The sequence below is a fragment of the Camelus bactrianus genome, chromosome 6 (genome assembly GCF_048773025.1).
Source record: "Camelus bactrianus isolate YW-2024 breed Bactrian camel chromosome 6, ASM4877302v1, whole genome shotgun sequence".
NCBI lineage: Eukaryota > Metazoa > Chordata > Mammalia > Artiodactyla > Camelidae > Camelus > Camelus bactrianus.
The window spans coordinates 53,686,500-53,701,411 of NC_133544.1; the positions used below are offsets into that span (position 1 = coordinate 53,686,500).

General features: G+C 31.7%; 1 protein-coding gene across 10 annotated transcripts in view; it reads left to right on the forward strand.

Annotated features, from left to right (window-relative positions):
• RALGAPA1 (Ral GTPase activating protein catalytic subunit alpha 1) overlaps positions 1 to 14,912 on the forward strand; it is a 204,395-nt gene that overhangs the window by 48,181 nt on the left and 141,302 nt on the right. For all 10 annotated transcript variants that reach the window (XM_010967048.3, XM_074365642.1, XM_074365640.1 and 7 more), the window contains 5 exons: positions 2,100 to 2,238; positions 3,268 to 3,476; positions 5,154 to 5,393; positions 10,288 to 10,485; positions 12,551 to 12,688. In XM_010967048.3, the coding sequence (XP_010965350.3) occupies positions 2,100 to 2,238; positions 3,268 to 3,476; positions 5,154 to 5,393; positions 10,288 to 10,485; positions 12,551 to 12,688 (924 nt within the window). The remainder of the gene's footprint in view (positions 1 to 2,099; positions 2,239 to 3,267; positions 3,477 to 5,153; positions 5,394 to 10,287; positions 10,486 to 12,550; positions 12,689 to 14,912) is intronic.

Consider the following 14,912-nt stretch of genomic DNA (forward strand, 5'->3'; position numbering starts at 1 on the left):
TAAGGTAACCCATTCATCTCTAGTGATTGATGAAAACACTTTTAGCACACACTCATTTCTCATTAACTGTTCCAAACACAAAAATTCCCTACACCTCAGAAATAAACATTACAAAGTTAATTTGGACCCTGAATGAGATTGCCAGGGTTTGAATCCTGATTCTGTAGTTTACTAATAGTGTGACCTTTGGCAAATTACTTAACCTCCCTGTGCTTAAAATAGAGATAAAAATAATACCTATCCCATTTTGATGTTTGAGGCTTAAGTTACTAGTGCAGAGTACTTAGAAAGAATAAGTTAGAATATATGACATACAGTAAGTGTTCCATAGTGGGTAGTTTTTGTTATTGTCATTATTACCAGTTTTTCTTAAAAAAAAAAATAAATAAACAAAACTTGTATTTCATATAGTTTTTAAAAATTGTTTTGCTGGTTTATTGAGATACATTTGACATACAGTAAACTGTAATATTTGAAAAATACAATTTGATAAATTTATTACATGTGTAGACCCATGAAACCATCACTGCAATCAAGATAATGAACATACCTATCACCCTTAAAAGTTCTCATATCCCTTGGTAATTCACCCTTTTCTAGCTGCCCCCCAATCCCATCTCAAGGCAGCCATTGATCTGATTTCTTTCACTATAGTTTGCATTTTCTATATTTTCATATAAATGGAATCATATGGTAATATCTTTTTTTTTTGGTCTGGCTCTTTTTTTTAGCATAAGTATTTAAAAAATCATATTTTATCTGTATCAGTAGTTTGGTCCCTTTTATTGCTGAGTAGCTTTTCATTGTATGTATATCCTATGATTTGTTCTCTAGTCACCTTTTGTCGGGGGAGGTAATTAGGTTTTACTTATTTATTTAATTTTTAGAGGAGGTACTGGGGATTGAACCCAGGACCTTATGCATGCTAGGCGAGCACTTAAGCTATACTCTCCCCCTGTTATCCAGTCACCTTTTGATGGTCATGTGAGTTGTTTCCAGTTTTTGGCTGTTACAAATAAAACTGCTATGAGTGGTGGTAAACAAGTTCTGTGTGAACATAAGTTTTGTTTTCCTTTGGGTAAGTAGCCTAGTAGTGGAATGGCTGGGTTATATGGAAAGCATATATTGACTTTTTGATACTGCCAGGCTAGTTTCCAAATGATTGTACCTTTTTATATTCCACCAGCAATGTATGAGACTTAAAGTTGTTTCACATCTTTACCAACAGTTGGTATGGTCAGCGTGTAATTTTAGCCATTCTAAAGATAGCGTATAGTCGTATCTCACTATGGCCCACTCTGGGCCTTTACAATTCCCCTACTTAGATAGCTTCTTCATCCTACTAGAATTTTCACACCCTACATTTTTCAGCTCTGCCTACTCTTGTCTACTCCCCTCTGTACTTCGTGGACACCATCCTTACCCCTCTCAGGCTCTGAGTCCCCAGTGGGCTGCTGCCTCTGTTGCACCTCCTTCATCAGTGCTTCCTATGGTTAGGCTCTGACTACCTGCATTTGATTGCCACTGTTTCATTCCTTCCTCCCCTCCCTCTCACATACGACTATTTTGTGTGACTTTTAGGCTGAATTATTTAGGAAGGGGAAAAAGGAAAGAACATTAGCAGCTTTGTCAGTAGTAGAGCTGAGTTTTAAGTCAACTTTGACAGTTTTTCAGAGTACATTTTCACTTCTAAGATTTTTGAAAGATAAACCGTTGACCCTTGAACAACATAGGTCCACTTACACACAGATTGTTTTCAATAAATACAAACTACAGTACTACACAGTCCATTGTTGGTTGAACCTGCAGATATGAAGGGCCAATTGTAAAGTTATACATGGATTTTCGACTGGATGAGAAGGGTTATTAGCACCCAAACCTACGAGTTATTCAAGGGTCTACTGTATAATGCATTTGCATGACATTAGATCAGTTTTGAAGGTACATAAGTATTTATACAGACACATACATATTTAGATATATATATGTATCTTTACAGTGTTAACAGTTTAGCTTATTTGCTGAAATAATCTTTACAAGCTTGTTTATAACAGCTAATAATTTCTTCTTCTGAAATGATTCTAATTGTTTATTTTTAGGTAAAAAGTTTAGAATGGAAGAACAAAGAAAACCAAGAAAGGGGATTTTCATTTTTGTTTTCACATTTTAAGAAATATTACTTGCCTTATATTTTTCCAAACATCTGTAAGGAGAATAGTTTATATCATCCTGTACTTGGTATGTAATCTTTGGAATTTTCTAAAAGATAACACCTAAGAATAAAACAGTCTTCAGTGTAAAGATGGCATTTTTTACCTGCAGAAAACTGGTAACATTTAATTTATATTGATTAATTGGAGATACACTTTCATTCATACTGAAAGTGGAATTTTATTAATAGAAAATTTTCATTAAGAGTGAAGAAATGCTTTTAAAAACTTATTCTCTGGATATTACCTATTGGAGAAATTAGCCCACCGTAAATATTTGTGACTATAAATTCAACTTAATTTTAATGTTTCATATATTCCTTAAACTATATTTAAAAAATTTTAAAGGTCTTCAAGGGTTCAATTCAGTATGTCTTGTTCAAATTCTATATGAATAATTGTCATATATTTTGATCATATCTCATTCAGTATTTAGTGACTGTGCCAAAATGTCCTTTGGAACCTTGAAAGCTATAGCCTCAAGGAAAAATCCTGGGTTAGAATTATACCTCTGCCATGTATAGAAGACATTGATAAGCCTGTATGTGGAAATGTCCTTTTTGCACCAAGATGTTCCTGTTTTAAGCTCTGCCAAGTTTAGGCGACTAACAAGCTTAGGCATAGCCATTAGGGCTATAGAAGTGACTTAAATTAGAGTAGTAAACCTTTACCATTGAGAACAATGTTTGCTTTGAAAATATTTTTGCTGTAAAAATTCTCATATTTTGTATGATGTCAAAATATGTGTCTCAGACTTAGGTTAATTGAAGTGAGCTCTCATTAATTATACATGACTCAGGAAGTTTCTTTGTATTTAGGATTCATTGAACCTTTTAATGGCATTTTGCAAAAAGATGTATTTCCATATATCAGCCATATATGGTTTAGTCTTCTAGATTCCATGCTAATATCTAGCAAACTACTTTAAAATGTACTAATTCTATTTCTTAAACTAGAATATTATCACAGTGTTTTCTCAAGTATTTTAAAACACAAATTTATCTGAGCATAATTCCTTTCTTACTTTTGTTTTTTGTTTTCCTTTTATTTTGCATAGATATCCCACAGATGAGACCAAAGCCACATTATGTCATGATAAAGAAGGATGCTGAAACCAATGAAGCAATCTATTGTACAAAGGAGCCTTTCATTAAGGCTCGTGTTATTGTTATTCGTTGGCTGGTTTCATTCTGGCTTGAGCCAAAGCCGCATACAGGACCTCATATTCCTGGGATGGAAGGTGAAGTCTTGCCAAAGAATATTCAGGTAACACAAACATAGGGCGAACTTGTTAAAGTTAGAAATAGCTTTAGAGATTTGTCCACTTGATTTCAGTTGCCTTAGCTATAGAACACACTTAAAACAAGTAATAGTGAAAAACAAACAAATAAACAAACAAAAAATATAGTGATATTTTCTTTGTATAAATGTATTTTATAAATCCAAATTTTACCAATTATAGAACCAATAGTTTTCTTAGTAAAAAAAAAATGAAGTATGTAAGATATAGAAGATAATTTCAGTCATATGTGTCTCAACTTCTAACTTATTTCTATACTTTATGTTAATTGTACAGTACTAAAAATATCCTGAATTGTACAAATCAAAATATTCTGCATTGTGCAAATTCTTGTGATTAGAAACAATTTGCAATCAAATGACCTTCATAATAATTTTTAGATTTCTAGGTATTCACAGAATGCTGATTTAAAATCCTGTCCCCATCTCATTTCCCCTTTTTAAACCAAGAACACTGAACCTAGAAACATGATGTAAAGTTACATAGTGGAGGGACTAGTATTTAAAATTATTTTTAATTAAATGGTTTCCCTCTTTTTCATACTTTTTTTTCATTTTCTCCTTTTCTCTCATTGTGCTTTTTTTTCCTGAAGTCATCTAAATACAGTATTCTTAGGCTATTTTTATTTCCCTTTTCTCACATTTTGTCATTTAGTTTTAAAAATATTTTATGTGTGTGTTTTATATGCAGCTTCTTAAATCCTTTAAAAATTAGTTGGAGATATAAAGTGTGTTCGTTAGCATTTAGAAAATTTGACTAAATATTCCCCCGAGCCTTTTATTTATCTGTAGCAGATTATGTGATGTGTTTTCCCAAAAACTTTATTCCAGGTTTTCTGCAAAGATTATTAAATGTAGAAACTCTGAAGCAAAACTATTTTACTTATCCCAGAACTCCGTTAATTAAAAATCAGAGGTTTTTTTTAAATTGTGAAGGCATATTTTTGCTTAAACTTTTTTATTTTATAGGTAACAAAATGGACCAAAAATCGAGTAACTTACCAGAAAGTAATTTACCACACCACAGAATAGGGCTACTTCTATCATCCCATGGTAGTAATTTCTCTGTTACCACCTTAAGACTTACTTTTTCCCTAAGCTTAGGCATCATGGTCAGTCATGGTGAAAATACTGATAAGGCATTATAGAGTGTAGAGTTCTATTTTATTTTAGCTTCATTTCTACTTTTTCTTCTTGATTTTTCTTTTTGTTTTTTTTAAGAAGTTTTTGCATGTATAATTTTTGTCTAAGGTAAAATGGAGATATAGAGATGATTTTACACATTAAGACTTTATTGAGTGAACAGCCCAGTGTTAACTTATTTATTACTGAAGATCTGAGCTGACTCCATTTGTATTATTTTATCCAGTTTTAATTAACAACTTATTTGTACTGCAAACATATTGAAAAATAAACTTAATTGAATAGATGATTAGGGAGTATCACTATATCACTAAATACTGAGTTATTTCATTGCCACTTAATTATTTAGAGTGAATTCTAAATGAAACTCTATGCCTAGATTTTAAATAGTACTGTAAGTTACTTATAGAATGCTTTGGGCTTTGTCAGTATTTGCTATTTAAAGACAGAATACTAAGGTTAAATTATTATGATATTCTCCCCCTTTTGTTTTTATTTTAGAGAGCAGCTGCTAGTTTGGTATCCAGAGAAGAAAACAAAAACGATAATGCTGATAAAGCAGACAGAACTGCAGAACCAGAACAGTCTCATTCCAACACAAGCACTCTCACGGAACGAGAACCTAGCTCTTCTAGTCTCTGTAGTATTGATGAAGAACATCTCACAGACATTGAAATAGTTCGTAGAGTTTTTTCTTCTAAAAGAAGTAATGTAAACTTTGTCACAGAGATATTTCGTCAGGTAAAATACCTTTGTATTTTTAATTTGTAATATAGAGTTCTGTCTTTAATATTGAATATACTGATTTTTAGCTATTTAAAATTTATTCTTCATGGAATTGTTTTTAAAGTTCATATTTAGTTTTAAAATTTATTACATCTATACTTTAATATTTTCTATTTATATTTTTTAGCTTCTGATAACTTTAGTTTAATAATTGTCCCCTTCTTCCCCCAATATTCTTTCATTTATCAGAATAATTTTCTTAGTTACTCAGTTTATGATTTGAAACTTTTCTTCCTATCATTTGATTAATAAATTATGGTAAAATTACTATATCCTTCACTCTTCAATCAATAAAAAGCGGTTTATAAGAGGAGGTGTTTTCATTGTTTTTATCCTTCCCTCAGAGGCTCAGTTTTGCCCTGTATGGCATTCTAAAATTAAATTTATTTAAGGCAGGTATTATTTAGAGAATAAAATAAAGAGAGGGAAGGAAAATGAATAAAAGCTATTTCACATAAAGATAGCTAGAACTCCCTAGGTGTACATTCTCAATTACATAGAAATTTTGTCGGGAAATAAACCTTATGAAAAGTAATCATTTGCTCTTAATAGCAAAGGTACTTAAACTTTTGCAGGTAAACATCATTGAGTTTTGTAGCTGAAGGGGATCATTCAAGTCTCATAGCACGTAAGTAGTAGACCCAGGACTAAAATACCCAGTTTCTGGTTCCCATGTCCGTGCCCTTTATTCTGTGTCAGACTGCCTTTACATGCCAGGGAGCTCTCCAGACAAAGCAGATCTTCATCTCCTACATGTTTATTACATAAAACAAGGCACGGGGAGGCATTAGCTCTGTCTAAGTTAAACAAACTTGCTGTAACATTTTTTCTTGCTTTGGCAGTGGTTCTTAGTTGCCAAGGTTAAGGTTTGTGTTGACATAATATATGACAAATGGGAACGGAAAGATTTAATGAATATTGTTGGGAATACTTGTGGAAAAATTTAAAGCTTATAGACTTATTCAGGTTTTCTAGTTCTTGAGTCAGCTGGAGTATGTTAATTTTTTTAGGAATTTGTTCATTACATGTGTTTTCAAATACATTCTCATAATCTTTTTAACCTCTGAAGCATTTATATTCATGTTCCACCTTTTCATTCTTGTTAGTGTTTGTTTCTTGTTTGTTTCTTGATGATTCTTACCAGGGATCTGTCAATTTTATTAGTCTTTGCAAAGAATGAACTTTTGGCTTTGCTGATCGTCTGTGTTTTATGTTTCTTTTTTTTTAAATTAAGTTTTGCTCCTTGTTATTTCTTTCTACTTTTCTTGATTTTATTAGGTGGTTCTTTTCCTAGCTAACTAATTAACCTCGTATTTTTCTCATAAAAGTATTTTTGAGACTACTAATTTACCTCTTACCTGTTTTAGCTACAAAATCTGATATATAGCATTTTTGTTAGTATTCACATCTAAATATTTTTTAATTTTCACGTTAATACCTTTTTTGACTTACGAGTTAGCAGTGTGTATCTTCCAAACATACAAGATTTTCTAGTTTTCTTTTTTCTTCAGATTTCTGATGAGATGATTTTGGTCAGAGAATACAGTCTATATAATCAGTATGTAGCCAGTCCTCATAAATGTCCCATGTTCTTGAAAAGAATGTATTCTTTACTGGTGAGTTCATGATTAGTAAAATATTAAATCAAGTTTGTTATTGCATATATCCTTACTTAAGATTTTTGGTTAGTGTGGCCTCAGTTTTGGAGAAAAATGTGTTAAAATCTTATATTCTGATGGCCATTTGTTTCTTTCTATTCCATGAATTTTCCTTTGTATATTTTGAAGCTATATGATTAAGTACATATATGCTTATAATTTTATATTTTTTTGGTGAATTAAGCCTTTTATTTATGGCTCTTGTCATCTGTAGAAAATATTTTTGCTTTAAGTCTATTTTACCTACTTTTCATACATTTTTATCACGTTTTATTAGAATCAGCCTTGTGTATTTCTTTAATCATCTTATTCTCAGCCTTTTTATACCATTAGATTTTTATATCTGTTGTAAATATGGTTGAATTTTTAAAATCTTTGTCATAACAGGCATATTTATTATAATTACTGATATATTTGGATTTACTGATACTGTCTTATTCTATTTCTTTTTCTTATCATGTCTGTATTTCTTTTTTTCTCTTATTTTCTTTTTGCTTTCTTTTTAATTGATGTTTTTTCATTCTGCATCCTTCTCATCACTTGGTTTGAAAGTTGTACTTCAGTCCTTTTCCTTTAGTGATTACTATATAAATTTTAACTTACATACTTCACTTTCCAAATCTAAAGTTGTTATTTTTTACCTCTTCCTAATTAATAGGGGGATCGTAGAACCTTGTTACTCTAATTTCTCCTCCCAACTTACATATTATTTTTGTCAAATAATCCAGTTCTATTTTTCATGTTTGTGTTTTAATTCCAGTATTGTTATTCTGTGCATTCAATATTGATTTCCATGTAGTTACATTCATCACTTCTTTTGATTGTAATTTCTTCCTTTTCAGAGCTCCATTTAGAATTACTTTCCTCTGCTTGAAGTTCATCATTTAGAATTTACTTTAGTGGATGTCCATTGGTGTCAAACATTTATAAGTTTTTGCTCTGAAATGTCTTTATTTTTCACACATTCTTGAAATATTTTTTCCACTAGACATGAAATTCTAGATTGACAGTTATTTTCACCTAGTACATTTCAGATACTTGGATACTTTCCCACTGTTTTCTGTTTTACATTGTCGCTGTTGAGATATCAACCAGCAGTTGAACTCCTAGTGCTTAATAGGTCGTTTATCTTTCCTCTGGCCCTTTTTAATATCTTTTTTAAAATATTTAGCATTTTGTATTTTACTGTGGTACATCCAGGTCTAGATATCCTTTTATTTATTCTTCAGGGGATACTTGGGCATACTGTCTTTATGAATTAATATAATTTGACAGTTCTGGAAAATTTCCAGCCATTATCTCTTTAAATATTGCCTCTTTCCATTTTTTTATTGCTTTTCTAGAACTCTGACAAAGATATATGTTAGACCTTCCCACTTTATATGTCTACTAATCTCTCATTTATATTTTCAATCTCTTTGTCTCTCTATGCTACATTCTGGATAATTTCTTTTTAATTATAACTGTTTCTGGAAGTTGGCCAGTCTGCTTGGTTAATTTTATTGTTTCTGGTTCATTACTTATATTTTATATATTAATATTAAACATAATTATTTTACACTGATTGATCACCCTGCCACCACCACCTCCCCCTGTATTTTTTATGTGTCAGATTTTTAGCCATGACTGATACCAGTCTTTCCTCAAGATCCTTATTTAGTGTGTAGACAAAATCAGATTTGGGGGGTGGTAGGATGAATGTGATATACTCTGGTCTTGAATACGTTCATCTAGCCACTTGGGATATAGGGTGACAGTTTATACAATAATGAATATCTTAGCTCTCGATCTAATATTTTTAAAATTAATAAACTTTATTTTTAGAGCAGTTTTTAATTCATAGCAAAAATAAGCAGAAAAAAACAGAATTCCTATGCTAATTTTTAAGTTAATTTTTCAGTATCTGAGAATAGAACTTTTTTGAGATTATGTGAGTCTTTTTAAAATTTATTTGAACTTTTTTAAGGAATGCTGAGCTGTTGCTTTAACTGTAAAATAGTCTTAGAACAGGCAGGGATGATCAAAATTATGTCATTGACCATTAAGCTGCTGGAATATGAGAATGAAAACTTTGGAATGGGTTTGTTAGATGGAGGAAAGTAGCAGGTAATGTAGTTTGCTAGGGAATCAGCAATAGCAAAATAAGTAAAAGGGTTACCAGCCAACATTAAATACTCTGTTGTTATTATTATAAGAACTTTTCATCTTTATCTCAAGAAGCTGATTTTCTTGGCTAGTTTCACTCAGATATAATAAGGTCATTTGAACCCAAGATTATTATTAAATATACCTACTGGTTAGACTAGAGAGTAGCAGATTTTAGATAAAGTGTGTGATTTTGAGAGTGAAATTAATTAGTAGTTGTAAAAAGAAAAGTTAAAGTCAATTTAATTCCATTTCTATTTGTAAATAAAAAGTACAGTGAAAATGTTAACACAAACAACGTGCAAACAAAAGACTTTGGGTAGTGAGAGTATGAGTCTTTTTATTGCTTTATTTGTACAAGTGTGAGTTGTATAAAAAAATTGTTTTCTGTGGCAGTGTAGTACTTTTGTGATGAGGAAAATGTTTACTTTTTGTTAAAACTTAAGGCAGCCCTGAAAGTACCTCAAGGAAAGAATAACTAAGATATTCTTTTTCATTTTCTAAGTATTTTGCCTTATTATTTAACATATGTAACTTTGGATATATATGTATATGTAAAATGAAAGAAGGCTATAACTGTTTTGAAATATGCTTAGAAAAGCAAAATTCCCTTGTTGTATGGTATTTTATGACTTCTTAGGCATAATTTTTAAATTAAAATCTTCTGATTAAAATTTATTTCAGTGGTAATCTTAAAAAAAAACCCAATAATATAACTTTTAAAAATGTGATTTATTATGAAAAGTTGTATTTATATTAAGCTTTTAGGAGTTACAAGGAATATGTTCATTTGAGATAGATAGTCCAATTGAAACAAATCTTTGCTCCTTGTACTGGAAATCAGTGTCTACCTACCAAAAGTATTTCTACCTCAATGTATTTACACATTATTTGGAGACAGAAGTTTTTTCTGACAACGAATTGGTTGACCTTAACTCTTTAAGAATCATTTATGTCTCACATTTTGTAACAACTTAGAAATGTGTATGTTAATGGTTTGTGGCAAAATAAAAGGTGTCATTTTCTCTATTCTTTTTTTTCACTAGGCATTTTTATTACCAATTTGTGAAGCAGCAGCTATGAGAAAAGTGGTAAAAGTGTATCAAGAATGGATCCAGCAAGAGGAAAAACCTTTGTTCATGCAAGAGCCTGAAGAAATTGTAACCTCTTCTTCAGACTTACCGTGCATTGACGATGTCACAGACCATGATACTTCGATGGAAGAGGGAGAAAAGAGAGAAGAGGTAAATGATAAGACTTAGGTATTTTAGTATAAATTTAATAGAATAGATTTTTCACAGTATTGTGATAAATGGGAAGGTAAAGCTACCTTTCAGTATACAGTTGACTCTTGAACAACATGATTTTGAACTGTCTGGGTCCATTTATACAAGGATTTTTATAATACTGTAGTACCACACAGTCCACAGTTGGTTGAATCTGCAGATACAGAGAAGTCAGGGATACAGAGGAACCGTGGATACCGAGGGCCGACTCTAAGTTATACGCAGATTTTCGACTGCTCAGAACATTGGGATCCTGACCCTGGTGTTGTTCAAGGGTCAACTGTATTTTGCAATTTACATAATGTAACAGTTACCTCAGTACCCTATCTCAAAGCTCTTTGGTGTTACAACTTTAAAAGAGGTTGTATTCTGATTCTTTAAGTCATTGTTTAGATCAAAACTAGATGCTGTTATAAAAGGTATAATATTAAAAACTGTGGTACTAGATCAAAATGGGTGTTGTAGTAAATACATCTTAGAGTGATTACCAAACTACAGTTCCCTTGCCTGTCTTACGCATTTAGACTTCAGGGAGAAATGGAACCATGGACCCAAATTTCACTTCTATTCTCTCTTATCTCATCCTTTCTCCTCTGTGAGAAAACTTCAGTATTTCTTACCACAGACCAGCACTTAACAGGTCAGAAAGCTTTTTATTCTGCAGTCAGCTCTAGTGCAAAATTTGTAAGAAAGGATTCAGAATATTCTGGCTTTTGGTTTAACCCTCATCATTAGTCAGGTTCTCATCAAAAAGTCGCAGTCTGACACTGACATATATCTTACTAAATCCAGATGGGAGCGATTTGATAATCACCTTGCTGGTTAATTTAACTTCATCAGTGGATTTTATCATATTAACATATGAATGAACAGGCAACGTTCTATAGGGATTCAATGAATCAATATGTATGTATAAATTTGTATATATGATATATATGTATAATGGCATGCTCCCCTACTTGTGGAAGGGAGAAAATGTAACTAAGAAATATAATTGAAGTAAATAAAATTAACCATGTCAATTATAAAATAACATTCACAGTTTTATTTGTTACACACCAATAAAAATGTCCAATTTTGCATCAAGCTAGAAAATAAAGCTATCAGTCAAAATAATTTGTTTTCCTCTAGTTTTTTTGTCATGAATTGATAGCTCAATACTGAGCCTATCCTGTGTCATTTATTATCCTTAAATTGAAATGGTAGATAATAAATCTGTCTACATATATAATTAAAGAAACAAACTGAAGAAGGGAAAAAGGCAGGAAGGAAAGAAGCTACAAATGTAGGGTGATGTAGGTATATTGTATAGGTGTGTTCTCTTGGTTACTCAAATACTTCACCAGTGTTGCCATTAGAGATCTGATTTCTTGTTGATGGCATAAGCCAGAAAACAAAAGATATAACCATTGATTTATATTTCTGATACATTCAGTATATATATATATATGTCATTTAAAATTTAGTGTTAATTATAAAATAAAGTTAAGTTATAGACTCAGATAATTAATTATAAATGGATTTCTTATTCACATAGTATCTGTTAGACATTCAACAGTCATGTGAAATACAGGACAGTTTGTGTCTGTGCAGACTGTCATGCACCTTGTAGTATGTTTGGTGCTACCTTGCTTATCCCATTAAATCCCAGTAGTAGTTTCAATTTGTGTGGCAACAAAACACTCACAAATTTCAGAGTGCTTTCTTAAAATACGTAATGCCCACATTGAGAACCAGTGTTAGAGAGATAAACATGAAAAGACATCATTCACATAACTGGTTTAGCAAGAAGACAAGAATACAAAGTAATTATTTTAAAACAGTATTATTGCTATGGTCCTATAGTGTGAAATAGGGAATACCTAAGTCTGCCCAAGGAAGGCTTCAGGGAGAAAGTAGTATAATACAAAAGAAAGAGCAGGTAACAAATGAGAAAGGAGCCACACAGTGTGAATAACTTCTACAAAGATGTGAGAGACATTGAAAAAAATATATATATATTTTTGAAAATATTTTGCTTCAGGAAAATGGAACCAATATTGCTGATCATGGTCGAAATTCTACTTGGGCAAAAAATGGCACCTACCAAGATGTACTTCATAATGCTTCTGAAGAAACCACAGAACAAAACATACGAGCTGGTGCCCAGGCAGTTCTGCAGGTAGATCCCTTTTTGTTTATTTTTAAAAATAAAATAATTATTAAATATTTCAAGTACATAGTTCAGTATTTCATTGTAATTACTGAAATATTATAAACTCAACAGCCGTATTTATCAGTTATCGTTATACCATATTAATTTTGTCTTTTCCTTAACTTTCACTTCATAATATATGTATTGATAAACATTACATATTATTATTCTAGACGATCTTAAAATTTATAGAAATTATGTCATGGTGTACTGTCATCTGCAACTTAACTTTTTGCATTAACCATTATATTTTTGAGATTTGTTGTTGATATATAGTCACAGTTCATTCATTTTAAACTATTTTGTGGTATTATAATTTATGGTTATTTCACATTTTATTTATTCATTTTTCTCTTGATGGTTTTTTAGATTGTTTCTAATTTCTCAGTATTCCAAATAATGCTACATTGACATTCTTATATTTGTGTTTTGGGACACGTGTGGCAGAATTTCCCTAGGATATATACATAGAAGTGGAATTACTTGGTTGGAGCATTTGTACATTATCAGCTTTACTTTGCTGTTATTGCCAAATTGTTCTTCAGTATGGTTATAATTATTTACATTCCCTCCAGTGGTGTTTGTGAGTTCTCATTTCCTTGTATCTTCCTCATTACTTGTATGGTCAGATTTTAATTTTTGTTCCTCCTAATGTATGTGAAATGTTATCTCTTTTTTTTTTTTAGTCTGTGTTTCTCTGTTTTAATTTTCTTTTCTTTCATCACTACTGAAAGTGAGCATCTTTCCTCATCTATGAATTGCCTATTAAAATGCTTTTTCTGTTATTCTGTTGGATGTCTTTTATTGATTTGTAGTCCATTATTTTTATACATTTAAAAAATTATACTATTTTTAAAAATAATTTTTAATGGAGGTACTGAGGATTGAACCGAGGGCCTCATGCATGCTAGGCATGCTCTCTACCACTGAGCTATAACCCCCCACCAAATCATGTTTTCAAGGCCACATGTGACCTCTCCGGTGTTAAATCAGATAGGTGTTTTTCAATCCTAATTTTACTAAAATTATCAGGAGCATTTTACAGAGTAGATCGTTCCCTTCCTATTGAAACCCTTCTTCACTTGGCCTTCAGAATAGCATACCCTCCTGTTTTTCTCCTGACTCACTGGCCACGTCTCAGATTTTTTTTTTTAACGGATTTTTTTTTCCATGTATTTCTGAACTTTTCATGTTGTAGTGCCCAGGAATCAGTTCTTGGTTCTCTTTTCTGCTTTAACTTATTCTCTTGTTGACCTCATCCATTTATAGGGCTTTAAGTGTCATCTGTATGCTGCATCGTGTACATTTTATCTATGGACTGAGACCTCTTGTCTGAAACTCTTAAGAGGCCTGAACTCATACTCAAATTGCCAAGTTGGCATTTTCACTTGGGTTTCTAATGGACTTCTCAAACTTGACATGTCTAAAACTTGGTTTCTCATCTTATTCAACAAATGTGCTCTTCGTGCAGTTTTCATCATTTCATTTATTGGCAGCTTTGTTTTCCAGTTGCTCAGGCCATCTTGTTTTCTATATTTCTTTTATATCTCACACCAAATTTGATGACAAATCCTGTCAACTTTCAGAATGTATGTAGAATCTGACTACTCTTCAGCACTCACACTGCCTTTTCTGTTCAAGCTTCCATAATCTTTCATCTGAATTATTTCAATAAGCTTCTTTTTTTTTTAATAGACTTTATTCTTTTAGAGCAGTTTCAGGTTCACAACAGAATTGAGCAGAAAATAGAGAGTTCGCACATAGCCTTCCCCACTCACACATACATACTTCTGTACCCTCAGCATACCTCATCAGTGTGACATATTTGGTACAATCAATGAACCAACAGGGGCACATTATTATCAACCAAAGTCTATAGTTTACATTAGGGTTCACTTTTGATGTACATTCTGTGGGTTTTGACAAATGCATAATGACATGTAATAAACTTCTAATGCAATAAACTTTTAATTGCATGTGGTCTTGCCCACCTATCATCCTGGTATATTTTCATCATAGCCAGAGGGACCCTGTAAAATATAAGTCAGATCATGTCATTTTTCTGCTCCAACTCCCCTTTTCATTATCATTAAGCATTCTTCCTAATGATCTATCAAGGCTCTACATCATTGCTCCTCAGAGTGTGGTCCACAGACTAGTGCTGGCCCACAAAGTAATTACAAAATAGAGA